The following is a 27,673-nucleotide window of genomic DNA, read 5'->3' as shown; positions in this document are numbered from 1 at the left end:
TTTCAAAAGCCATGGGAAAGGAAAAGAACCCATATTCAAAAACAAAAACAAAAAAATGATTAGGATCACACATTCACTCAAGCTGCCAGAGCTATATCCTGAACCATACTCATGAGGGAAGCCCATGCCTTACCCAGTTTCCATAAAAAGATCCTTCAGATACAATGTACCCAGAACAATGGGATTAACATTGCATTTCTCATTAAAACTTTCACAAATGTCTAAAATGCAACATTCCACCATGAAAACAATTTACCTTACCCGAGTCTCCAAAATCACTGACAGACAGTGTTTCCATATGACTGCTGCAGAAAAGGTACTATCTAGATACTCAATAACAGTACCTCCCGTAACACACAGATTTTCTGTGGAAGTTTTCTTACGTAGATATGGATTCAGCTGGGGCTTGCTTAACTTTACTCTTAAAAGTTTTCATTTGTTTAAAGAGGTTTACCTCTAGGAGCCATGGTTTTAGTTTTCTGTCCAGCAGAATATCAAATCCCAGGACTTCAAAGCAGACGCTGTCACTTCCTGGTGCTTGCCCTGGCCTGCACATGCGGTAAGCATGAAGAACATGTGGCTCTGCAACTATGAGAGTCTTCACTACTAACTCCTGTAGGGATGTTTTCAGAAAAAAATATCAGGAGAGAAGACACCAGTATATATTGAACTAATGTGTTTCATACCTTCATAGATGCTTTAGTGAAATGATTTTTTTAAAGACTTAAAATAGCAAATAAATGTTCAAACTGAGTAATAGATTTTTTTATCTAATTACAGATATTTAATAGCTATTGTATTATTATACTTTCCATAGCACATACTTTTTTTTAGATATATGATAGCCTAAATACTAAAGGTATACTGGGAACAATGCATAATATAGCCAAACTTTGCCCATTTCACTTCACAATATCGTTTTCAGTAAATATACTAGGAATCATATTTACAGATCATGCCTCAGCTCTATCAGTCTTTGTCCTGTTCCTCATCTAAAGGTGCCTGTAACATACCCACTGACTTTAATGGCGCAGATTCCAGTCCACTGATATACACAGCACTGACTGCAGTTTTGTAAACATTCTCACATGAAATTCACTTTAAGTACTAGAAAAGTTTTTGAGAGTTTAAATGGGATTGTTCCTGTGTATGATATTACTTGCATGAATAACCAAATGGTTGAAAGGGCTTTTGTGCCTCAGACAAAGTTTAACATTACATTTATAATCAAGCTCTGAATATCACCTTTTTAAAATATAATCATTGTTAATACCACATCACTTGTGGTGTGCATTGCTGAGAATTTGGATTAACAAAGTTTCAAAAATAATATTAAAGTAAAGCAATGTATGGCAGAAGCAATTAATTTTCTAAGAATATACATAGACAAAATAAAGAAAAGCATATGTTTTATCTTACTGAAATATCATTCCAGAATTTGGAGACATCAAGATTATTTGTTTCTAGAAACTCAGTAAACCATTTTATGGAGCGTTTACTTCCTTTGTCTTCTGTTTCATCCCGTCCAAAATGTTCATTATGTTTATTCACAGAGTAGTTAGTCAGATGCATATACAACTGGCTCTAAGAAGAGAGAGATCAACACAATAAACAAAAAAAAGGAACAACACTTTAAGTACGGTTCTAGAATAGTCAATTCAAAATAATTTCTAAAAAATGTTAAATCAATAATGACATAGTCAAACAATTCATATTTGAAAATATATCATGAGCAGGTGATCTGTTGTTTCTTACGTGTCTGCTTCTTGAAATTTTCACATACTGAATGGTCTAGCCATGTTATAACAAAATCTGGGCTTGTATTTAAGCCAGTTGTGATCAACATCTGGTTAGGCAATATATTATATCTGCCATTTTTACAGGTGTGTATGTAAACAACTGCATAAAAATGTAATAAAATATAAATGTAATAAAAAAGCAATCATCATAACTTACAGAACAATTACATTGCACAAGAAGCAAACAATAAAGGTGATGCTTTGAAGTGCTACTTTAAAAGTGCAAAAAACACCTTGGCATCCATTTCATAGACAATCCCACATTTCAGTTGTCACTCTAGTTTATTTATGAGAAATGTTCTCATGATAGTGATACCTTAAGGTATCTTTTGCATATAAATTCATTTGCCTTGTTGCTATCTACCAAAACTGCTCATTTTTGAATGGCTGGTAGCCATACATTAGAGGGTGGTCAATTTCAAGATACATTACATAAACAAGTGAGTGCTATGATTCCTTCAGGTAAAAAAATTTAAACAGCAATTTATGTTATCAGTTACACTTAAAAAAAAAAAAAAAAAGCCTTTAAAGGCTAACTTATAAATCATGATTTATAAATTTATGTATCTTTCAGTACAGGTAGCTCTTCACCTGTACTACCATGATGACAGTCCTTATCACAGTGAAAGGTCTTTGTCATATATCATTCCTTCTTTGAATGCTAGTTGATGTTCTAAGCTGGCCGTGGGCTTTCTGTTCCAATTCTTTTATGAAAAGACAGCCAATAGACAACACAAGCCCTCTGCTGTCATTTATCTTACTACACGTATGGTTAAAAAAAATAAATGAAATTAACAAAACCAAGCACCGTAATTGCAGTCTACTTAACAATAGCATTAGCACTACTAACAAAAGTATTAGCACTACAAGTAATGAATTTCTCCCATGGCTTTCAATTTACTGCTTTGAGAATGATTATGAAACCTATTGTGTTTTTGCATAGTTGTAAATGTTGTCTTTCCATCAAATTAAATTATTTCAGACAATTGAATCATTTTTCAGTCTACAAAAAAAAATGAAACTGTTTTTAGAACAGTAGTTAAACATCTGAACTAATCTTTAGTCTGAAGTTACCCGGAACAATGTCAATGGGGAACAGTGTCATCTGAACAACAATGTCATTAGTGATAAGCAAGGTTATTTCATACAATAAGCAGACTACAACATGAACAGTTGCAAGAACACAGAGAAAACTGTTTATCCTGCTGCTCTGTTTGTCCACTCATAGCATATTTCAGTGCTGATAATGCTGAGAATAGTAACCAATAAAATAAAATAAAATAAAAATAAATAAATAAAAGCAAGCTATTCCAAATATAATACTGGAATTTTTCTAAAACATACAATTTCTACTGAGATTCAAATTATACTGGCATTCTTCAAGATAACAGTATTTTAAGTGACAGTAGAGTAAATGGCTCACCAAGCATTTTCTATTGCATAATTACACTGAAGCAGCTCTAAAAGCACATAGAAAAGGAAAAGGAAAGACATAGCACCAATAGAGTACAGAGCAAAGTATAAGAAATTCAAATCCACTGATGCCTGGACACTACACAGGTAAAATTCTACATGCATAAGCAATGAATTAGAATAAATTCCAACTTACCAAATTTGAGTCACTGGGGGGATGGTACTTTTCTGTGCCCATTCTCACCAGTCCATCATGATATAAAAACACTTTTAATGGATCGCAAGAGGTTACAAGAATATATACACGCAAATCAAACTTGTAGCCTTCCATAAGAAATGGTTTGTCAAGATATTCCTGAACAATCAAGTGATCCTGAGCTTGTAACTTTTCTCCATTTCTTATTAATGAGATCCTAGTTACAAACAAAATTTTAATTATATTAAAAATGTAGGACTTTGACATAACTCTGAAATATTTTTTCATGGTCTTTTCAGCCAGGTAGTCAGGCTAAAGACTATGTGGAAAGAGCTTACACAGCCTATTCGTAGGGTAGAAAAAAAGTGCCATTCACTTACATGGCTTTTAGTTTTCTGTCTTTTATAATACTTCACTGGATGGAAAAAAGGCAACAAGCAATTTCAAAATAACTTTCTGCTTCCTTTGATTCAACAAATGGTAATAATGGATTCCCTCTACACTTAGAAATTGTTCGGCAGAATTTGAAGCCTCTAGCATCCGTGATCATTCTTCCCCATCTTCTCTGTGAAATATCTCAAAATTTCTGTTTCATTCCAAGAGGAATGAAAAATAACGAAATAGAAAAATTTCAGGGCCTTTACTTTTACAGTAATGCCAATACTTTTTATTTTAAAAAATAAAAAAGAACCAAGAGCTTTACTACAGTATATAATCCAAACTGATATTAAAAGCAATAAAAGCTAAAACTGAAATATTCAAAAATAAGAAGATAACAGCTTCAACCCAACTGCAGGTCAGTGTCTTTTCAGCAGTGTCCCCTCCTCCAGTATGAGGGTCACCTCCTTCCAAGACTACACCTCCAGCTGCATCCCCAACGATGTCTCCTCTGTTTCTCCTTCACCTTGCAGCTGCTGATCTTAAATATGTTTGTTCTGCAGTTTTAGCACGCAATAGGGTGCTTGGGCTGTTTTCAGAGCTGCGGAAGATCCTGATCTTCCAAGCAACACCCCTGCAACTACTGAAACCCTGCCATTTGTGCCCAATGCAATCTCACCATCTAAGTCTAAGTACAAGAGATTCATAAATATATTGTTTGGATAATTCCACAATAAAAATAATACTGATCTTAAGACTTACCTGATCATCATCAGAAAATGTATTATTTAATTAAGTCACATTTACAACAACATTAAAATACCACTTCCAGTTACTTTAGTATTTTAGCTGTTTCTGCTTGTTAATTCTTTGTCCAATACATAACCTTTTTTTGTACTGATTGTACCACTTGTATGACAAACTTCTTATTAAGAAACAGCTTCTGTTAATGATGTAAATAGCACTAGATTTTGCCTTTTCTGGGTAAGAAGACTGAATTAACATGAAACTTACCCATGCCCCATTGCACCATTAGCTGGTTTGACTATAAATGTTTTCTGTCGACGCTTCTTCTTCAGTTCTTTTACATAGTTCTGAAACTGCGTGTACTCTGCAGGGAAGATCCATGTTCGAGGAATAAAAGTATACTCCTGAGGCTGACACTTGATCATTCTGCAAAAAAGTACAATAGAGTTTTTTATTAAAAATGATAATCCTGTTTGATGGATCAATCCTCTGGATTAAATATTTACAATAATCTGACAAGAAAATTTCATTAGCAAAATACTTTTTTGTATAAAATTTATATTTTGTATTAAAAAAAAATAGGAGAGCAGATGTCTGCAGTTGATTTAGAATACTTAGAGCTCTGACATATTCACATGCATACTTTAGGAACAACAAAAGCAGACCATCTTGTGCATTTTTGCTTATCATCATATTGTATTTATCATCTTACTGGCATTCATCTCATTTTTTGGCATACATCTAACTCCTCTAACTCTCCTAAAAGGACAGTAGAGAATTCAGTTAATAGAAGTTTCTATCACTCAAAGCTATATCTCTGACATAGGAAGCATATACCCACACCAGACTGGCAGTGCTGGCTACATACATACAGGTTAGCTTTAAGCAAGGTAGCTTTAAGCACTGGTAGCAGCAAAGTTATGTAAGCTTTGTATACTTTGTAGTACTACATGGACTAGCATAGCATGGTTCCCAGCAGGATAAATTTAGTCTTTGCTGAGTTAAATCCTGAAGCAGCTAGCTTGTTTCAGGTATGCAGAACTCCTGAAACTTCGCATGTAACTTTGTATGAACTCAGTTTGGGTAACTCTGCACTAGCATTCAGGTTCGACACGTCTGGAATGCAAATAGCCACAGATCAACAGAAAGCTGGATGCTTAGAAAGAAATGAACTGACATAGCAAGCTGCCCAGACATTATTAAAAAAATAAAATAATAATAATAATTTAAAAAATGGAACTATATTTCCATTTTTTATTATTTTTTGGTTCCAAATTTTATTATTTTTAATTAATTAAAGATTTAGCTATACTTCTACTTTTATAATGAAAACTAATATCATCAGGAGGATAACTTACATGTAAAACAGACATACAATATCATTTCAATACTTCATTTCTACTATGAGCCTACATAATGATCCCCATGCACTATAAGACACTTTTACTTTAAATGGCTTGAATACTAACAGAAGAAGCAGAACTGCCAACCACATCTGTAAGACTAGGACTGTAGCCAGGACCTACTGGTATAATAGATACGCTGTCACCAAACTGTTAGCCAACTACCCAACAAACACTCTGCAGAAGCCACAATAGCTATACTACTCTTGGAGTACTGCATGAGGCTCAGTGTTCCTGCAGCTTCATTACAATTGTCATTTTTAAAAATCTAGTTTGATGAAAGCCATTCAATATTCAGGAAAAAAAAAAAAAAAAAAAAAGAGTTGATATTATAATTAATCATTAAGGCATCATTTTTAAACTGTCCATCTACTATACGTTTAGAGACTTGCTAACTGAGGAGCATATCTTAAATTATCCTGTAAATTAGCCATCATTTATTAGCCATAAATTATCCTATATTCAGGAAAAAAAATAAAAATAAAAAAAAAATCTGTTAGTTTACATGCCTCTCCAAATTACTTCTCGTATGCATCCTGAAGTATTGCATGACAGAAACTCAGATTGCAATACTCATATCCCTATTTAACAAATATAACTGGATAACTTGATATTATAGATATCTTATTATCTGACTGCAAATACATCAGCTCTTTATGCCTTCTTTTACCTTATGCATAACTGGATAGACTACAAACAATAACATAAAGCTGAATACTTACCACTGTTTACAAGTTCTGATGCTCACTAAAACTTTCGACCAAAGAATTCAGCTCTGTTCTTCCCTGCCTGGCCGTATTCACAAATAGTGTAGGAACATCATCAAGCAGCTTCCTGAATCAAGACCTATTCCATTACAATAGCCCTATTTTCCAGCACATCTGTTATCTGCTACTGTGGGTAACCACTTCTTCACTGTGCTGCTCTGTCCTTTAGCCTTTGCAGTCCTTACCAGGAGGTCTGAGAACTAAAAATCAAGTTATTGTTCCTCTGAGTGCTATTTTAGCTCCCAGATCCAGTCAGCCCCTGCTCTCATTTCTGAGTGCTTTCTGTGCAAAAGAACCAAAGGTGTTTTGTACAGACTGTAGGTTATTAAAGAAATGACTTGTCAGTCGAGTAACACCGGTTCTACTGCCTATGTTTCAAGACCCTCTGACTTTTCAGATATGAAAGGAAGTTAGTGGATGAGATAGATGAGAACGACTCTTCACCCATGACCAGTTCACAAACCTTTTAAATGTAAACAAAAAACATCTCATATCTATTCCCTCTCCTGTGCATCCTGTACACCTTTTCCCCTACTTATTGCATAAAATCTGTAATCACACTTATTACTCATGAGGGATTGCATTTATGAGACCACCTACAGAAAACATGATTTAAACATGTACAGGACTTTTTCTCTCATAATTCTGTAACTATGCAACTATCTGAGTAAACAGGTCACAGTTACTTGAACATAGCATGTGACTTTTTCACAAATAGCAATTTGAAACTTGCCAATAAATGTAAGTAACCTCTGGCATGTAAAAAAATAAATAAATAAATCATTACTAACATTTCAGTTTATTGAGAGGGTATTTTACCTCAGCACAATATTTTCCCTGCATACACTAGTCAAATACAACTTACTAATTAAACTGATCTCACGACGCCTGTTATGCGGTGAAAGAAATTTAGCATTTATGGACACACAAATTCAAGATATTTAGTGCTGACATTCAGTTACAAGTTTTGGAATAAGAATTTACAGGAGATTTTCCAAAGGAACAGCTCCTCACCATCACCCAGGACATGTAATTCTTCATACACTTACTTCTATGTGAGACCTGTGTAATGAAATCCCCTGCCAAACTGTGTTCATCTGCACCTCAATTTCTAGTCATCTCCTTCGCTCTGTTTACGACCAACATCATCAGCATGCACAACAGTTCTTGCTATGCACACATTTTCTATACATAATCTGGGATTTAAAGAGATGCATATCACGCTAGGAATTCAATTTTATTCTACATCTTTTCATTTTCACTTTCTTCTTTATGTTGTTTGCTTACTTCTCCCAACAAATGGATGCAGAGATAAATAAATAAGTTCTGGGCATTTGTAGCTTCTCTTTGAAAAAAATGAGTAGCTCTGTTCTTGGGTTATCCCTTATTTCATTGTCTCTGAATCAAAGACCTTTACCTGACCTTACTGAAAATGCACTGTTACCAAAGGAGCTCTTTAAGGATGTAAAAAAATAATATTCATTTTAAATACAACAGGGTGGGGGTTTTGTTTGCCTTTTTCCTTCTCATCAACAATCCAAGTCTAGTACACAAAGGAGCATTTGCATAGTTCAAATGCAGCAGGGGGAAAAAAATGGCAAGCAGAATACTCTAGGAACAGGTAAGGATCAAACTGAATAGAAAGGACTGCATGCAGCAGAAAAGCAACAAAACATGATTAGTGTTTCTGTATTATTCTCTCCAAATGACTTTTAAGACAGAACAGCAGCTATATGGAACAAAATCCTCCATTCTAAATACAGAAGCCTGTCCAACCACATACCACAACTGACTTGTGTTTTCACAAGCAGTCTCAAGGTATATCACTGAGTTTTGTAAATTTTGAATTCCAAGTATTGAATTGTGAGGCTAGTACTGCAAAAAAGAGACTGATTAAAACCCCGTTCTATCTGCTGATATTAAGTGAAGTCACAGCATAGATATATTTAACCCAGGGTTATCATACCAGAGAAATTATCTTATCTATAATATGTGCAATCTCGACATTCAGCATCTTTAAACTGTTTTGATCTCAGAATTCAGTAGTTTGAGAGAAAGATAATGAGACTGTATTTGAATACGTGTGCATGAATCTTTTGCTCATCTTGCGTATTTGTTTTAAATCACATACCTGCACCAATACACAAGGATAGCACTGTCTATCAAGCTGACCAAAATTGTTCCATTGTTTCTGAGATACCTCCAAATAGCTGCTTACATCCATGTGCTATCTCTATGTTCTTACTTAGAAAGTAAAATGTCTGGAAGGGGCAGTGAAGTGCTTGTACAGCAGATATATACTTATGGACCAGAACAAGGGGATTCTGGTCCATAAGCAGGACATGTAGACACCACAGCAATGCACATGATATTTGCATACATTCTACATACTCTGTGTAGTATTTACAAAATAAAAAAAGGAAAGAGAACAAGAGAGATGAGATAACACATTACATTAATACACCAAAACAAATTCTATTTTGGTAATGGCAAATGCAGTGTAGGTAAAATCTGGGACCAAAAGATTAACTCTTTTTTAACTGTTGTTTAAACCAATCTAGGCTAGAAGAATCAAAATATTCACACATATTTCTCTGAGAACTCTTCCTTATTAACAGGCTGATGAGTCATTATTTACTATTGTTTTCTCAGTTCTTACTCACAGATTCTTAGCTAATACAATTCTTCAAAACCCAGCTATTTCACCAGAGGAAGGATAATTTATAACAAAATCAAATTTGTCTGACTTATTTCTGACATAAACAGTAAGATGCTTCACATTTTTAATGTGATATATACAAAAATATTGACATTAATTATTTTAAAATAAGTAATATCCATTCACATACTAGTAATTTATCCTTTCCTACTCTTACATGATGTATGCTTGGGTGTATTATACATTATATATATTATAACTTAAGGCCGACTCAGGCACTCTGCAGCATGTAGACACAGAACTGAACCCATATCATTTTCCACTGATGTAAATTGAAGAGATACAGTAACTTTGGAAATTATTATTGGTCCTCTTGTAGCCTCTTCTTAAAAATAAACAAACCTAAAAGGCAATAATTCAGCATTGTACTGCACTAAATACCATGGCCGAAAAACTTCTTAATAATAAAAGATTACTTAGTCATGTTTCTTGCCAGAAAATCCTTTCTGCAGATCTCTCCCATTCCTGGAAAATGGTTGATTCTCTGAGGGAGGAGAAAAAAATAAATTAAGTTGGTACTTTTTAATTTTTCTGTCATAACTTATACAATCATTCAAAACATTCAATTACATGCTCAGGCAAACATAATCAGTGTTACATATAAATCATTCTAGAGAGTATCTTATGTGGTCTTAACTTATCCATGTGGTCTTTACTAAAGTTGCAGTACGTTGTATTCGTATTCTCTTCCCAGAGAGGGAAAAAAAAAAAAAAAAAAAACACATGGAAAAGGAAATATTTATTATCTGGGGAGAGAGCTCTGCCTAATTTACTGCTTAAAAGTTTATGAGTAACTTATAAATTGTATTTTGCTACTTCTTTAAAACTGTGATAATTCATAACAATCAACTGGCAGACAAAAGTATGAAAGGACAGCCCCCAAATACTTAAATAGCAGATTCCAAATGGGATGAACAAATAACTCCAAAAAGGAGAACAGGATTTAAAAATATGTAGTGGTATAGCCTTGTTGCAATCTGGATGGTATTGTTTTATTTTTTGTTGTTGTTGTTTGTTTGCTTTGGTTTTTTTCCTCTCCATACATATGTAACCAAAAGTGACACATTACTGAATTTCTCAGTGAAACAGTTTGAAACATGTCCAAAATACTATCGCTCTACCTGATAGTTTCGAAGTTCAGCAATCTTTTCTTGCTGCACAGCAGAATCACTCCATATAAGATTAGCTGTTTCATCTTCATCACGTGTTTTCACAAATCCCATTTCTCGTATTACCACGCGTACTACAGAGAAATCACATAATTAGTTAAGGAATTTTTTGAATATATAAAATAAATTAATTTTCAAAATTTTAAAAATTGATCAAGATGTTGAATATTTTAAATATTCATCCCTTTGCCTGAGAACAATATGAGCATGCATGCTCTCATTTAACTTGCAGTATTTCCATCAGCCTATTGCAAATCTGTCATTACAATGTTATAGCACCTTGTACCAATCTGGAAACAGTGTACAATCACTGGTGGTAGCTGTAAATAGCTTCAAGGCATTCCACAATGATCCAGTAAAACTTGCACAGTTTTTAGAGTTAATTTTGGTCATAACAAATTAATTTTAAAACTATGACAAATACAAGTGTCACTGCAGACAGGGAACAAAGTCTCTTTAGTCAAGGTATCATAGAATGGCTCAGGTTGGAAGGGACCTTAAAGATCATCTAGTTCCACAGTTTATTTAGTATGGTAGTTACAAAAACAAATTCATACATTATTTTAAGTTTTTTTTAAAAAAGAGAAAATTCTGATTATGTTCCAGGCATAACATGGGTTCTTGGATAAAAGATTTTTATAAAGAAAAAAGAAAATAAACAAAAAGAAATATTATTTTGCCTTAAGCTATTCGTTCTGCCATCTACGTAATAAATTCGTTCTGATATCACTTCTCTAGAGAAGACATCTCTGGATTTGAAGTCTTCCCCACCTGGTAAAAATCAACAAGGTCTACTCAAGTATGCTGTGAGTTTGGAGTTCAAAAGTCTGTCACTACTCCTAGTTCAAAACCTGAACCGGAGAAAAGTCATCAGTTGGCTTTCAGTCTAAACAGTTCATTTTGAAGCTTCACAGATGCCACAGAAAGGCTCTGAAATACTTATTAGCCCTGAAGTCTTTGGAAAACTCATTGAACCATTTCCATAGCTGGAAGGAGATAAGGGTAGAGAGAGTGTCATTCTAAAGTTACCAATAACTATTCCACTGGGGAGGATAACGCACCTGTCTAGATACTGAGCCATTCAGTTTTTTTTTGGAGAGCTATCAGAACAAACCTATTCAGCCTGTAATATGCAGAATGGAAGCATACATTTATTGTCATTATTTGCTGTTAATCAAGAATCAGCATTAGTGGCAACTCCCAGATTCTCTTCTGCTACTCCACCAAAAGCTAGAAGAAAGTGTTGTTTTGTTCCCACATACACACTATTTAAAAGGCTGAGGCCAAATTACATGATTCTAGTTTTCTACATCTTTTCTTCTACAACAGACTACAAACTATGTATTTAGTGTGATAGTAGCCTCATCAAAATGCAAAATATTATTTTTTAATTGAGAAACCTCTGCATAATAGTAAGGGTATTTAACATTGCATTTAAACTGTTCATCATTTAAGGTTTTAAGTATATATCTGAATTCATATGTAAATCATAATTAATATTTTTTTTCCACAGCTATCTTCATTAATTAACTTTTTGCATTTCGAGGCCCTTCCCTGAGTAAGGAGTGGGGAGTAATAAAAGTTGTACAGCATTCAAAACTATCAATGCAATGTTACCAAAAAAAAAAAAAAAAAAAAAAAAAAAAAAAAAAAAAAAAAGACAAAGGTTTCTCAGAACATAAAACCTTTTGGAAATGAGTCACTGTCAGCTTGATGCAAAATCCATTAATTCACCCCATTAGCTAGTAATCCATTCACATCAATTGCTATTATGATAACAACAAGATACATAGCTTCCTACCAATTTCATATTTTGTGCCAGCAACATTTGCAGTGATGACTCCATTCTTCTTCTTTCTGACCTTTCTTTTAATTGGGCTTTGATAGGGTAGTTCTGATCGCAAAGTCACAGGAGCAGTTCCATGGTTATCTTTGAAAAATAACATTTTAACTATCAACAAAGCATTTGTATCTCAAATAATGTATACAAATTAACTAAAATTACCATACCATCCATCATGCAGCATCTGAGCTAGTCAGTTACAAACATTTACTTCATTGCAACTTACACGTACAAGCCCACAGAAATAATTAATAAGCTATATTAAAAAATACGAGACTTGCATACCTCCCTCATTAGGCAAGGATGGCATTATAAGATACTGTAGAAGTAGAGCTCAAATTCTGTTCCAAGTTCTGAGGAAATGATGGAGCTGTCAAAGCCAAGTTATTTAACGCTCTATTCAGACCATTTCATTCTCTGGTTGTAGCAAGTATTAGTTCTGGAACAGATAGATATCTGTGTCAAAAATGTAAAAGCAACTCTGTTATAGATAAAACCTGAAAAAATATATAAACAGCAGAAAACTAACTACAAAACTGTTTTTAGTAAGTCAAAAGTGACACTTAAAGGATAAAACAAGTTATTGCAAATATAAAACTTTGTTTAATACAGTTCAATCATTTTGTTTCTGGGAAAAAAAAAAAAAAAAAAAAAAGCAGCATTCATTTGCAAAACAAGATTATACTACCCCATTGTGTTATTTTTATTTCTGTAGGGAAGATTTGGGGCATGAAAATAGGTAATATGGAATTCAATCAATACTGCAAATGTTTATCTCCAAAAAGCTAAATGAATGTATAGGAATTTTTAATAATTTTTATTTTAAAATTTAAAATCAGACACCATGCATTATGTGTTTTAAGGTACCAAATGGGAAGTAATTGAAGTTATTTTAAAAATCTTTTTTCCACTTTTTCAGTTTTCAACATTTTTTTAAATGATTGTCCAATAATCACTTGGTAGTATGTGACCTCAGCTTCACAATTCACAGTAATTCAAGACATAACTGATGAAAATTGAAAGGCACTTTGGGTTGTCAAGTATCTAAACATCAGTTTATAAAGGAAGTATTTGTATGAAATGCTGTTTTTCATGTACACGTTAAAAAAATAATATTTTTTATCAGTAATCTCAGAACACACTACGATACGTGAAAATACCACACTTTAAAAATGTCTTGAAAAAACATCTTAAGTGTATGAGAACAGGCTAAAGCATTAGGGGGAAGGAAAAAAGACAAAACCACTCGGGAATAAGACACTTCTCTAAACACACCACTACATGACTTTGGGTGTGCAGCATCTGTTATAACAAAGTCTGCAAGAAGGCAAAGGCCATCTTTGGCAGGTTGCCTCAAACAAGTCTAGTAGTTGTCGACACATATACAATATAATTTATTGGTTTTAAAATGCTTTGATTTCTTTTCTGCAATTGTGCATGTGGCTAAAGTTCCTTACACTAGCTCTAGATCAGTTCTTATTGCTGCTTGTGGTGTTTGCAAAACTTACTTAAAATAGCTTCACACAGAGGAATTTCTTCTGCTATATATAGCTGAAAATTGCAGTAAAAATCAAAGTTAGCCATGACTTATGATGGGAAATGAATTTGGTCATAAGTTTGGACAAGCTGTACATAGATGTACATTGGCAAAGTTATCACAGCACTACTTATAAATACTCTGGGGGGTGGGGGGTGCATGTGTGTACATGTGCATGTCTCAGAGAGAAAAAGAGGGAAGAAGGAGTGATGATTATATCCTGGACAAGTCACATTTTTGTTAAGAAAACATAAAAGTAGATACCCTGAGCTGTAAGATCTTTTTTCATTTTAATACAGAAACCTATCCTTAAAAGCTAATTAACATGAAAGGAAAAAGAAAAAAAAAAAAAAAAAAAAAAAGGAAAAGGAAAAGAAAAAGAACAGATTATGGTTCTCTTATGACTGTAGCCAACATACTAGGTGCCAAATTCTGCTATGAAAGACGACAAAAAGATTGTGCTCATGACTGTTCAGAGGAGTTCTGAAAAATAACACTGCAACATGTATTTATTTATCCAGGAGGTAAGCACAGGCTATGACACAGATACACCCTACCAGCACCTCTCAGCCCTTCCTACTCACAGCATCCTTTGCTGCACCAGAACTGCCTCAGAACGTTCCCCCAAAATGAACTGTAACAGGCAGGTCCATTTGAAGTTTTAATGTTTTGGACACCCTCAGCCAAGAAGGGGGTCTGAATGTCCTGCTGCCTGCTGGCCTGCCAACACCAGACACAAAGGTGGGAAAATGAAGTGTGCATCCTCTTCACAAGCGCTGCTAAGGAAGAGCAGTGCTGGACACAGTGACTCACTGCACATTGCACGTTATCTGCTTCTCAGGCTAAGAATACCACCAGAGTACAAGACACGTTTAGTTCCTGGGAATAACACTGAAGTATGCCTGTTTGCCAATTAAGGACTTGTATGCATATATACAAATTCCTAGCAGTTGTTCCTCAGCAGTACAGGCTAAAAACTTTTAATGAATTTGGAAAAATGTCAAGACGACTAACGTTTCCCTGTGAGAAATGCCAGTCCTTACTAACACACCATGATTTACGAGCTATGGTGTGGCAATAAAAATCCAGCAGCTTATACAGCTTTCATTCAGCTTATACTCATAGAGAAATATCTGCCCAGAGTTACTGTAGTGCCCTGGTATTCTGAAGCTGGGCCATAAAGTTAAAAACTACAGTACATTGTTGACCTACTACTTTTCTTTATAAATAAACCATTCTACTCCTTAGAGTAGAATACTCTTTAGATTGTTTAATAGGGAGCACAAACACCCAGGCGAGCATGTTTTATACACAGGCACAATGCCTAAAGCCATAATAGTAACCCTGAGTTGATTTTCCAAAACATTTTACATAGGATGCAGTCCATTCTGCATCCTGCCACACTGGCCAAATTTCCAATTACTGGGCAGAGCGCTTGGCAGTGCCCACTGGATCACGCACAGGTAACTGCAGCAGCACTGTTGGGTTGTGATTACGTTACAATCTGAGTCAATTCCCGTAACTATGGTAAGTTTTTACTTATAAAATAAACATAACCTACAAGCTGTGTTCCACTACAAAAATGTAGAGGCACCTCTCTCCAGTAACGCATCTGAAAGACCTGTTTCTAAGAGATCGCTTTTAATAACGTGGAAGAAACTATTATATTTCCAAACTGGAACTTACTTAACCTTGGCAACACTGCTATCAGGAATCTCTGCACTCACCCTCAGACAGAAAAGGAGTGCAGTTCCCACCATATAAAATTTCCCTCCTGAAATCAAGATGCACATAAATTAATGAAGCTTTTTTTGCTCGCCCATATTGATTCAAAAGCAACTGAATGAAAAGAATTAACCTATAAATGGAGAGAGACTTGTGAAGAAGAAATTAATGCATCTTTGTCAGGTTAGCACATTCTTATACAAATGAGTACTTTGAATAGAAGCATTCTAGGGAGAATAGAAGATGATATTACCTTTACAGTTGCCTGGCAAGGTGTAAGAGCACCAGCAGGAGAGCTACATTGCACACAATCCTGTCCTACAAAGAGCCAGAAGTCAACACACGTGCACAAAAACACCGAGTGCAGAGACCAGGGAATCAAGGAAGCAAAAACTTTTATTTTCCAGGGACAGCAGAGGTCAGGCACTCTTGCTAGAGAGGCACAGGCTCACACATGGACAGCGACCTAGGCAGATACTTAAATCCAAAGGGAACAGTTTGAGCAAGGTCCTGCAGAAGCAATTTGACAGTAGTAGTGACAGAGGCTGAGAGGGTGCCTGGGTGAAGAGCAGTGTGAAGAACAGGTTTCATAGTTAATGGAATAATCCATGGTTCCTTGACAACAAATTGTAATTAATTGTAGAAATATATATACATATATATTGCTGTTACACAAACTTAATCAGAAGAAGCTATTAAACTGCCTGAAAAATATTCTTCTAGCCTAGATTATATAAAAGCATTTTTTAACAAATCACTCTTTCATTTCCCAAGTTATTTGCTCCACACTGCTTCCAAATGACCTCTGCCTTTCATGATCTTTCATTGTCAATCCTGATGCAGTGTGGAGCTGAAAAGATTATTTTTAGTCTCTAAATAGTAACTTGCATCCCATAAGAGTAAGCATCCCAGAAAATGGTTGACTTAATCAGATCAAAACAAAGATTGGGGGAATCAAATTCAAACTTAAAATAAAACAGAGCAACTTGAGAATCTGTTCCAGAGAGTCACTCAGTCCATGAGATTCTCTCAGGATCATACCAGTGACTATCAAACCCTGCTGCGTAGCCTAACAAGAGACTGCTTTGCCTATGTACATTTAAAATAGATGTAATTTAACAGATTTGAGCATTAAGAATGATAGATTCATTTACTAACAAATCACTCTAAGCTTGGTAACCAGTTTGAAAAGCTACATTGGCCACGCACAGTCTTAGTTCATGTATGACTTAGTTTCATGTATGAACTGAAAGTTTGATTTCAGAGCTTAACCAATGGTACATATGATAGCAGCTCTCAATGACAACTGGCATTTCTTAAGTTTCTTCCTGTTGTATCCTATTTCTATATTTACCTAGGTGAAATGCTACAAAAATTGGATTGTCAATTTTATTTGAATTAAATTGGCTTCTTTGTGTACAGACAAGTAATCACTCAGCAACCACAGAATATTTTAGTATATAGATTTTGAAGCTAGCAGACTGCTTTCCTCTGAGTCCATTAGTGCTATTTACCCACTGCTGTCAAAAGTGTCTGGGAATGCACAGTAGCTAGGAAGAAATCCACAAAGCTCCCGACATAAGGAGCTTTCACCCTGTGATGGAGACACGCTTAAGATACAGTTATATAACTTGGCAGATGACCACGAGGATGGAAGGGCAGCATCACAGCGCTCCCCTCCCCAGTTACCTGGAAAATTAAAATAACAATTTCACAGAAACATGAAAAGAAAGAAGTGAAAGTAGTCTTCAGAGCACGGACCCAGCAAATATCAGAGTTCTGTATTGTCAGTCTGACCTAAATAACAAAGATTTCTGCTCCCTTAGATCTTAGGATGTGAAAGCCTCTATCCACTGTAGTAGGGAGGGCTTTGCTACTTATTACAGAGAGGCCGTTATTTTCATCCAACAAGAAAGTCGCAAACACTAATCAGAACTTCTCAATATAATATTAGTGATTCATCTAGCGCTATCAATACTATATATTCTTCTGAAATATGCATGAAGTACTTTCTCTGTGTATTGAACTCTGAGATGAAGAAAAATTCTGAAGACCAGGAAAAAATAATAAAAAATCTTCATCAATAGGAAAAAAAAAAAAAAAAAAAAAAAAAGATACCATGTGAGATCTTGTTCAGTTACACAAAACTATAATCAACTGTTGACCTGGAATTAAGCTCTAAAATGCAGATGCAAAATGAGATTGAAACATGACGAAAAAAGATAATAGAGACAAATGCCATCTTCACTATCATCCTGAAATAGCAAAGTAACAATTTGCAGCCTTTAACCATGGAATTAAAAACATCACAGCCTTTTCCTTTTTTTTTTAATATGTCTTGACAAAATGTGAGCAGAGCTAAGCAGTTTGATTTAACACGCTAACAGAACAATTTGGTGGCAAGTTCTCACTCCTACAGAGAAATTCTAGATGCAAAAAGCAATCCTCATTTTGAGGCTCAGTGTGTTATCAAAGTGATAAACTTGTTTTAAAAAGGCTATCAGTCAGCTGGCTTCAAAATGCATACACATTAGCGATTGGTTTCCTTTGACATTCTGAAGTCAAAGGAAATCTATATTAATTTCAAAAGCATTTGCTCTCAACATCAAATGAGATGAGATGTTTATTCACCAGTTCTTTCAGATAAAGTGAATGTACAGAGTGCTCAGGTGTGCTTGGTTTGCTAAACAGGCAGCTAAAAGCTATATAAGAAGAAAAAAAAAAAAAAAAAAAAAAAAAAAAGCATGATTCAATACAGTTTAAACTTTTTTGAATCCTGTGCTCCTGTGCAGTTCTGTAAACTTTCAAGTAGTTTATCCAAATGGCCAACATTTTTAAAACTTACAACTGAACTACCTGAACTACCAAATACTGGCTGGAGTGACAGCACTACCTCTGAATCTGTAAGTTACAGTTACTTTAATGTCTATAACAGCCATTTCACATCTGAGACCTGAATCAGCAAGTCGAAGATTGATTTTCAGTTTAAAAAATTGACCTCCAAAGTGTCTTTCATAGCAGAGCACACCATGTGACTGTCTGTTGGCTCATTCTCACCATCAAAAGCCCTTTTTAAAGTGGTAACATATTTCAAACTGATAGTAAAATGAGTAATATAGTTTCATACATTCTGTATATTGGAAACAAAGAGGAAAAAAGAAGGTAAGATAGAATCAGAAAACTACAATAAAAAGGACAATATTTGTACCTATTTCCTGTTCAGTAGAACATGGGAAGTATATTAATGAAAATGCACATGAAACAAACCTGTATGACTTACAAATCAGTAACTTGACAAACCTCAAATTCATGCAACATTCACAATAGCAAGGAAAAATACTTACAAATTAGATCAGATAACTAGAGTGCCAGGTTTTGTGTAGAAATATTCTAGTTTCAGAAAGCATACTTGTGCATCATTCACTACCACCAAAAAACAAACAAACAAACAAACAAAAACAGCATGGCATGGAAGCATGGACAATGCCTAGGTCTCCTACTACTGTACATCACTTCAAGTGTTGATAACAGTCTTTAACGCTGTACATTCATCAGCAGGAGAACACTTTACTAACTCCACAAAGGAACATATTCCTGCTCCATGATCCCTATAAGTCCCACTGAACACTGCTGAATACAAATCTATCTTTATTTATTGTAACTACCCACCTCAGTAATAGCAGCCATCGTCCTGCTGTCATTTAAACTAGCATTGGAGTGTCATTCACATGTTCAGCCTACAAACACACACTAGTGCGCATTGGCCACATTTGCTCTGCAAGCGACGGGTGGCTGGCATTACACCTAACAGCCACAGGGAGGCTGGAGCCCAATCACCCAAAGGAAGCATTCTCTTTAAAAGAAACATCTGAAGGACCTTTGTTTGTCTTACGGACCGCGAGTGCAGGAAGTGAAGGACCGCAACTGTATGGAATGTCAGACTGCCCAACACTCTTTGTGGTGAGACAGCTACTGCTACTAATGAAAGAAACGATGGAAGAGTCCTATCATAATACTGGGCAAAAATGATTACGTGTAATACTAAAATTAAATTCTGATAATTAAATGTGTGTTTTTGGTAGAGGAAAGGGTAAATGAGAGCGGTTAGGAATAGAGCTGTGGCACCTGTGGGAAGATCTCTGCTCTGCATTTGACTTTGTGGTGCACCATCCATGCTCTTCATTACAGCCTGTCAATACACAGCACCACCTATCGCAGGGCATTTTAGGTTGTGTACACCACACAATAACTGATGGCATTGAACTATTTCTTTCTTTTTCTATCATGCACTTCGCAAACTATTTACTTCTCTAGGAAGAGCTAGGGATCACAGGGACCTACAGTTCAGAATGTTTTAACATTTACATGTATCAACATATTTATCTTAGTATAACAGAAAGAGTGCTGTTCCTTTAATGAAGCTGATGTATTTGCAATAGCTCCTTAATTTATAAATAGGCCATCTGGGGAGATTTACTAGGGATCCTGGGGGAGGGGGAGAAAAAAAAGTCTTTAGAAGGCTCCCCCTCACTCATCAAATTCCTCCTCCTCACTTCCAGTCGGTGGCATTGGCTTGGTGTGAAAATGGCCTCACGTTCAGGGATCCATGAGCACATATCATTCCTACGGATCTCTGCATTTTAAGATCCACACCTTAGCCCCACATGAAGTCTATCCCATTACATCTTATATTTTACAGGCCTGTACTTCATGGACCTATTTCAGTGTTCCTGAACACAAACTGCAATCATCACACATGGCCCACGAAGACTCTGGTTGAGGATTACATCATCCAGCTTTACACGCTGTCAACATAAGAACATTCGCTAGTTTAGCAATAAGGATGAGACTCCCACTGCTGCCTGAAATATAAATTGGCAGACATTAGCTTGCAATTTCAGCACCTAATGCAAACATAAAGAAAAATAATGGCTTGAATAAGGTAAAGAGGGCACTTAAAAGAAGCATTCAAGCTCTCTTTGACCATGTAAGTGCAAGGAAGGTGCTCTTGCATGATCACTGAATTGTTTATCATATTATACGGACACTTCCTACTATCAATCAATTTGCTCAGCTTCCCTGGGAACAGCCTGCATGCATGTATGAGGACTGGTACCTGACCTCTAATATTGAAATGACCATGCTTACATGCTGATATACTCTAAGTAAAACACTACCGCAACAACACTCAGTGGTAGTAATATTTTACAAATAACTGAAAAAGCTAGCCAGAAACTCCAGCAGCTACAAAACACTCCAACAAAAACAAGCTTGCCTCCGCAGAGTTTAATATTTGGGGCTTAACGTGGTGCCATCAATTTGCAAATAGTTTTTACAAATGAAAATGAGCAGCTTCAAAAGGATGTGAGTCCTCAAAAGCCTCTCTAACTGGATTGACCCAATTTATAAAAATTCCTTTAAAGACTGAATTGGTTCCAAACCCCCTGTGTTATGCTATTTTAATCCATTTTAGGGGATCTAAATAGAGAGTCTGTCTTCATCAGTAATGAGATGTGACTCTAATATACAAAATATTCCTATAATAGCATATGTATGTTGCTCACCGATAGGGAAATATACCATGTAGTTGAAAAGCCTAGAAAAATAACATGCCTTAAATGCTGAACATAAACTTATTACTTAGAATGTCCAAAACAAGAAAGAAAAATGACGCACACCAGACTTTCTACACACCAGCTTTAATTTTTGCACAGAAGAAAAAAAAAGCATGAGAATAGTCTACCAAAAAGTAGTTTTCCAGGATATGTTTGAACCCAGAGGATCAGAATAATGTACTTTCTGAATCATAACCTCAGCCTTACTGATGCAACCCTGTAGTATTGAACAGTTTATTTATCAGGTCAGAGACCATATTGACAACGGCATTGTAGGCTTTTTTGTAGTATAAATTAACTACAAAATCTGAGAGGATAAGTGACCTCAGTATGCCTGTTTCCCTTCATGACTTGAATCACAGCAGCAGCACAGATCCAGATCTGGAACAATATCACAGTTAGCCCTGTCCTCATCTATCTTGGTCAGCTCCCAAAAAGCAACACTTACAAGCAATTGGCTCTGGCATGTTTGCTTGTTTGTATTTAATAGCAAGAAGGCATTGTGTGTTGGTTAAGAGCTACACTCAAGAAATGTACTGAAATAACAATCCTCAGCCTGAGGCTAGAGCCATGGGATATTTAAATCATTTACAGGTCTCAACTTGATTTTTGCTGCTTTTATCTTAATTTTTGAAACTAGACTCTCAGTGAAGCAGAAGGGCATAAACTTACACAGGCAAATACATGCTGGCTGCAGAATTAACTTTTTTCAAATAGTCAAAAGAAACAAACACTCATTTCTTATTATGCTATAATAACCCCCCCCCACCCCCAACCTAAAACATGGATGACAACTGTTCCATGTTTTTTTTTCAGTGAATTATCTTATGCAGAATATTGCAACATTTATTCTTCTGTGTTTCTGACAAAATTTGTCTCAAGTCTGGAGAGTAAATGCAAACAAGCTATATGTCACAGGGCATTCTCCATAGCCCAATAAAGCAAATGTAGACATTTCTATTGATTTTTGTGGGCTTAAAATCACAGTGTTTCAGCTTCAGAACAGCCCTGATGGTGGCACAGTTCAGAAATATAATTAAAACACAGGTCAAAACTATAGTCCATTTAAATCAAATCTTCAGTACAGTAGCAATTACAGCTAAAAATAACTGAGCTGCCTCTGAATTTCTCTCTTTCTTGACAAAGATTACAAGCTTCATGTATCACTTTTAGAACTGGTTGGCAGTCTAGATGCAGTGCTTCTTATTTCACAGCTCATGAAATATTCACAGGTTCAGAAACAGGAGTTACTGTGCAAGCAGTATATAGCTATATTCATATATCTGTAGGAAAAGTTCCATGCTGCTCTCCAGAAGCATGTTTTGCCTAGCTAATAGAGAAAGATCTACTGTATGACTGTATTCAGAAGATGCTCCTTAATCTAGCTCTCTTTATTATATGGAAAGATAAACTGTGAGCTCCAGGATGTATGAGGAGGAAGAGGGAAAAAAAAAAAAAGAAAAAAAAAAGAAAGAGAGAATAGGAGCAAGATTCTCAGGAAAGAACTCATTTCAAAATATGTGCTGTACAGAACACATAAGCATTCAAACTGAAGCCAGTGTATTTTACTTAACATAGCCTGCAATAGAAAGCAATATTAAAAACAAACAAACAAAAAAAAAAACTTGGTAGCAGCATGTGGCAGTATGATATATCATATACCAAATTCTTCTGCACACAAATTACTGGTGAGAGTGCAAAATTTTTATTTATCATGAATTTAACTGACAAGATTACATCCTGCAGAATAAATAGTTGTATCAAGACCTCCTACTGATATGGAAACAGATTTAAAATAATTCCACAGTAGAAGTAGCAAAATGAATTCACTTACCTGCTAGTGTTGCATTGCTGAGGCTGTCAGAAGACTCAGCCCTGTGGAAACAGATTTTTCTATCAATAATTGACAGATGATACAGTTTTAGGCAGCACTCATACACCAGGGAAAGATGTGCTGCAGCAGCAGCTCCTTCCCATTTAGCCTAGCCCTAGCACTTTTGAGATCTCTTCCTTAACCCTTTCTAGGTATTTTCTCTGTTTCAGGCAAAAAAAAAAAAAAAAAAAAAAAAAGGCATGATACATGCTATAAGAAAAGAATACATTATTTTTCCACTTTACTTAGAGTGTGACAAGAGCTGTGGGAAGAAAGTCAGTGGGATTAGTCATAACAATAAGCTAAAGTGAAGTGAAGTCTAAAAACAGAAAATGACTCAGTGATTAGGAAGGATTTATACCAAAGGCATTAGGTACCATAACGAGAACAATGATTTCTCTAAATGTGGAATTGAATTAAGAGGTCAAGACCACAATAACATAAAATAGTAGCACAGAAGTAAGCTTAGATGAACAGTTCATAAATTGCTCTAAGAAAAACAGTTATGATTCTTTTCCTGGTTCATACTGACCGATTTCTAAAGCTACTGGTAGAAGAACTGACATTTTTTCCAAATGCTGGCATTGCATTACAAGCAGTGCACATATACAAACATGCAGCGAACTACAGCTTTCACACAGGACCTTTCAAGTGAGAAAATCCTGAGCTCTTTGAACCATGCAGTAACACAGGTATTTTGGAAATGGTGGCACATCTCTATGTGACGTGAAGTTTGAACCCATTTCAGAGCGTTCAACTCCCTTACACAGATTCTGCAGAGGAAGCAGTACTAGACAAAACCGACTGCACCGCTACTGTCACATCTGCTCTACAAAAACGAAGCATTGTAGTGAGTCAGATTCTAGTGAGATCGAGAGGGAGATCGCTAGTGAGAGCACAAAGTGCTCTCAGTCCTTCTGGTTGTGGTGCCATCCTTCAAGAATCACAAACAGGCAGAAAGAAGCAGGGAACAGAACGTGCAAAGGCTACAACACACATAAAAGGCACTGCCTCTTGCTTCCCCCTGCTTCATTTATAAATTGTAAGAGTACACATTCTCTCTACACCGCAGGGAATGCCTTTCTTGCTTGCACATTCAAGTGAAATAGAAAATCAAATACATATGTACCTATAGTGAAAATATGCAAAGAAATAAGGCTCTGAAAATTGCACAGCTCTACCACAGTTTGTTGCCATTTTCCCCAGCTCATGAGAATTATGTATGGCTCTCCCCTTCGCATCAACCAGTAGGTAAGAAACACTACAATGAAATCTCACAGGTGACATTGTAATAACATTTATTCCTTAAATATAAAGAAAAATGGTGGATTCATCTACACTGACATCTGAGCTGATTTCCCTGGGCTGCCTTCACAGTCAGCCCACAGGCAGTCAGGGTTGGCAGCTACAGGTATCTGCACTGGAGTTGTATAAACACTGATGAGATGAATCCCATCCAAATTGCTCTGCATGGAAATGTTTCTCCACAAAAAAAAAAAAAAAAAAAAAAAAAAGAATAAATACATGAATAATAGTAAAACAGAATAATTAAGACTTCTACTTGGCCCACGGTTTGACAGGTACATCTTCCAAAACTGAGGAAGAGATGACTTTAAGAACTTTGAAACGGTGAGGAAATTATCGGAAGAAATTCAGCACAACCGTGACACAATTTCCACAGAATCAGCAGTGAAATCTACAGATTTCACTGCTGGGTGGGGGGCGAAGCTGCTTTAGGAATGACTCTAGTTTACATTGTTTAAGTCAGCTTTTTCTTTCTGGATTAATCCACGTTACTATTTTTCTTTCCTATTTAAAATCCAGCCATTTATGTCATGTTGGTGAATCCTGAGATGCTTTCAACAACACAGTTCTTTTGATTGGTGCTAACATGCTTCCAGTTCTTTGCAGTTAATAAAACCAAGTCAGATTACCAACAAATGAATGCACTCTCCAATTCTTCCTCAGTTGTTTATCTAAATATTTTATTGCAGAACTCCTTGTGTAATACGCTCTGTATTTTCAGCAGAGCTTGATGTACAATTTCAATGTATTTTTAATAATAATCAAATACATATAATCTTCCCAAGTGTTCAGTAATGTAAAATGTCAAAACTCTTTAGCAATCCACTAATTACAAAGTTAATTGCAGTTATAAAAAATAGTTTTAAAGTTTTCAGTGCAGTTTAGGAGTTTGTGTCAAGTCTTGGTTTTGCTTCGTGATGCATTCTGGTGGCTTTGCATAGAGCTAATACAATCCAGCCTCCACTTCCCTGCCCACTTAGCTCTGACAACCATTCTCCGTTCGGTAGGATGTCTGATACTCAGCTTAACAGCCCTGTCTCCAGGCAGCCTCTTTTCCTCAGGAAAGCTCCCATTGATCACAGACTCCATAAGCTTTTGCTTGCAGAAGCTGGTCAAAACCCCGTCTCCAGTGAACCTATGTGCTAAAACTCCGTACTTTTCTCAAACTATTTCCGTTTCACCGCCAGAACCTCAGAGTCGGGGAGTGGCAAAGGCCAGATACTCCCTAAAAAATGATGGACCAGGAACCAAGTGCAATAACAGGCCAGCAGGAAAGGAGCCTTGCCAGCTAGGGCCACCCCCGGTACCCAAGCCAGGTGAGTAGGTCAGCCCCAAGGATGGGAGCCTGCTTCAGTCAAGAGTCAGATCTACAGATAAGTTTGTGGTGATGAGGCAGATCCACGGTCAAGGTGTGAAATCGATCGACAGGTCAGAGGCAGCACCATGTGCAATGACAGTAGCCACAGTCAGACACAGTGCAGTGTCACTGGGCAGGTCCCTGGTGACACGGCAGGCCTGAGGTGGAGCAGGAAAATCAGCCCATGGGCCAGGGCCCAGATCAAGGGGGCCATGGGCACAGCTGTGGCTGAGCTGGAGACCAGCACCCCTGTGATGTACCTCAGAGAGCAGCTGAAGTCTTGGCCTAAGCTAGTACAGTGTCCCTAGATCCATGGGTAGGGATATGGCAGGAGGATCCAGGCAGGACTTGTCAGTGCTGGTAGGACCTCCAAGCACCCTTAGCACTCTGACAGTCAAGTTTCTTCTTTGTGAATCTTCCCTGAAGTTTCTTCTCACAGAGGACTTCTCCCAGTAGCTCCAGATATTGTCACAGTTCCCATTTTCTTCCATCAAACTGTTGCAGACAGCCTGCCTCAACTGGACTATTGATCTGTCATCTGCCAGTAGCTGGAGCAGCATTATCTATGCATGCCCATGGCTGACTGAAATTTGAATCTTCATTATCGATGAAACTAAATAGTGTGCTGGCTACCTACAGCAGACATTCCCACATATTCATTATATCTTCTTTTATTTTCATTTCTGATATATTTTATTTCATTTTCTCAGAACATACCAAAAACTTGCTTTCTATATGTTTTTGTATTCATAAATGCTATTTTTGGCAAAAAGGCTGTAATGCCTTTTCATTTTCTCTTCAGACCAGGAGGCAACAGTAGAAAGTAAGACACAGGGCTTCAGTGCCCGCTTGGGGTCATTAACTGGATCATTTCTCAACTGGTGTCCAAATTTTTAAATCCAGCTCTGTATTGTTCCTGTATTTTTCTTCTGTTTCTTTACTTGTAGGATACTGATGTAGAGCAGCATCTACAAGATGCTTGACTCTTATAAAGTCCTTGCAACAGTCCAAAAATAGCATTGATTCCTGTTCCTTCATGCAGTAACGCCTTATTTTACTCAGTGAACATATCCTATCCATCCTTAGAAATCTTTTCAGCATATGCTTCCATTTTTAAAATGGTACAAAACGTACCAAACTAAGTCATGTTCTCAGATCACTCTTTTTGAATAAAAGATTTTCTTGAAAAATTAATCTAATGCCTAATTGTTAATACTTGCTAGTGTTTTATAGTCTTTCAAAGACTTCAGCTAACAGAAAGATAAAAAGTTACAATAATATTATATTCCTCTAAAAAGCCACACGATATAATAGAAAGGGTGTTTTTTCCAGGTGAATAAGTTGCCCATTTTTCAGACCTCTTCCATCAAAAATTAATATCATGCGCTTTAGAACACCACCCCCCCCCCCCCCAGCCCAGAAAAGCTTGGAAGGATAAAACAATACGACAAATTCACAGAAGTTTCACATTCAATGAACACGAAATACATGACAACTGTCCACAAAAATCCAAGAAAACACAGAAACTCCCATCACATGGCTCTCCTATATATTTTTCAGAAGTCCATTCTGAGCAGGTAAATAAGCACAATTTCCCCAACAAATCTCACAATCTTCTGCCCTGCCAGTCCACTTTTTATTTTGTGTTCATAACTAGGATCTAGATTTTTGCCTGTTCAACTGCACAAATTCAGTATTAAGCATCTGATTCCATTTTCTCATGCTATACTCCAATGCCTTCACTGCACCCTATAGGGATATTACTGTGCTGGATTTCAAGTGCTAAAAATAAAACAAACACATGTCATCCGAAGGACAAAGTTGGAA

The 27,673-nt window shown here is 36.2% G+C and overlaps 1 protein-coding gene across 11 annotated transcripts in view; it reads right to left on the bottom strand.

Moving 5' to 3' along the window:
* The window catches only part of TTLL7 (tubulin tyrosine ligase like 7), a 72,264-nt gene that overhangs the window by 40,352 nt on the left and 4,239 nt on the right, over positions 1-27,673 (bottom strand). For 3 of the 11 annotated variants that reach the window (XR_004752841.1, XM_035333161.1, XM_035333171.1), the window contains exons 1-10: positions 15,950-16,040; positions 15,699-15,745; positions 12,720-12,890; positions 12,393-12,521; positions 10,544-10,665; positions 9,839-9,906; positions 4,801-4,959; positions 3,409-3,625; positions 1,420-1,584; positions 455-613 (exon numbers count right to left, since the gene is read on the bottom strand). Coding sequence is in view for 10 of the 11 variants with exons in the window: in XM_035333161.1 (XP_035189052.1) it covers positions 455-613; positions 1,420-1,584; positions 3,409-3,625; positions 4,801-4,959; positions 9,839-9,906; positions 10,544-10,665; positions 12,393-12,521; positions 12,720-12,744 (1,044 nt within the window). In the remaining variant the exon portion in view is untranslated. Of the gene's footprint in view, positions 1-454; positions 614-1,419; positions 1,585-3,408; positions 3,626-4,800; positions 4,960-8,486; positions 8,579-9,673; positions 9,818-9,838; positions 9,907-10,543; positions 10,666-12,392; positions 12,522-12,719; positions 12,891-15,698; positions 15,746-15,949; positions 16,041-23,145; positions 23,187-27,673 lie in introns of those variants that run through there. The other 8 variants (XM_035333162.1, XM_035333166.1, XM_035333164.1 and 5 more) reach the window with 8 other exon arrangements.

Source organism: Oxyura jamaicensis, chromosome 8 (genome assembly GCF_011077185.1).
Source record: "Oxyura jamaicensis isolate SHBP4307 breed ruddy duck chromosome 8, BPBGC_Ojam_1.0, whole genome shotgun sequence".
Classification (NCBI taxonomy): Eukaryota; Metazoa; Chordata; class Aves; order Anseriformes; family Anatidae; genus Oxyura; species Oxyura jamaicensis.
The sequence above is the reverse complement of the archived record's forward strand: the minus strand, read 5'-3'. Positions and strand labels throughout refer to the sequence as shown.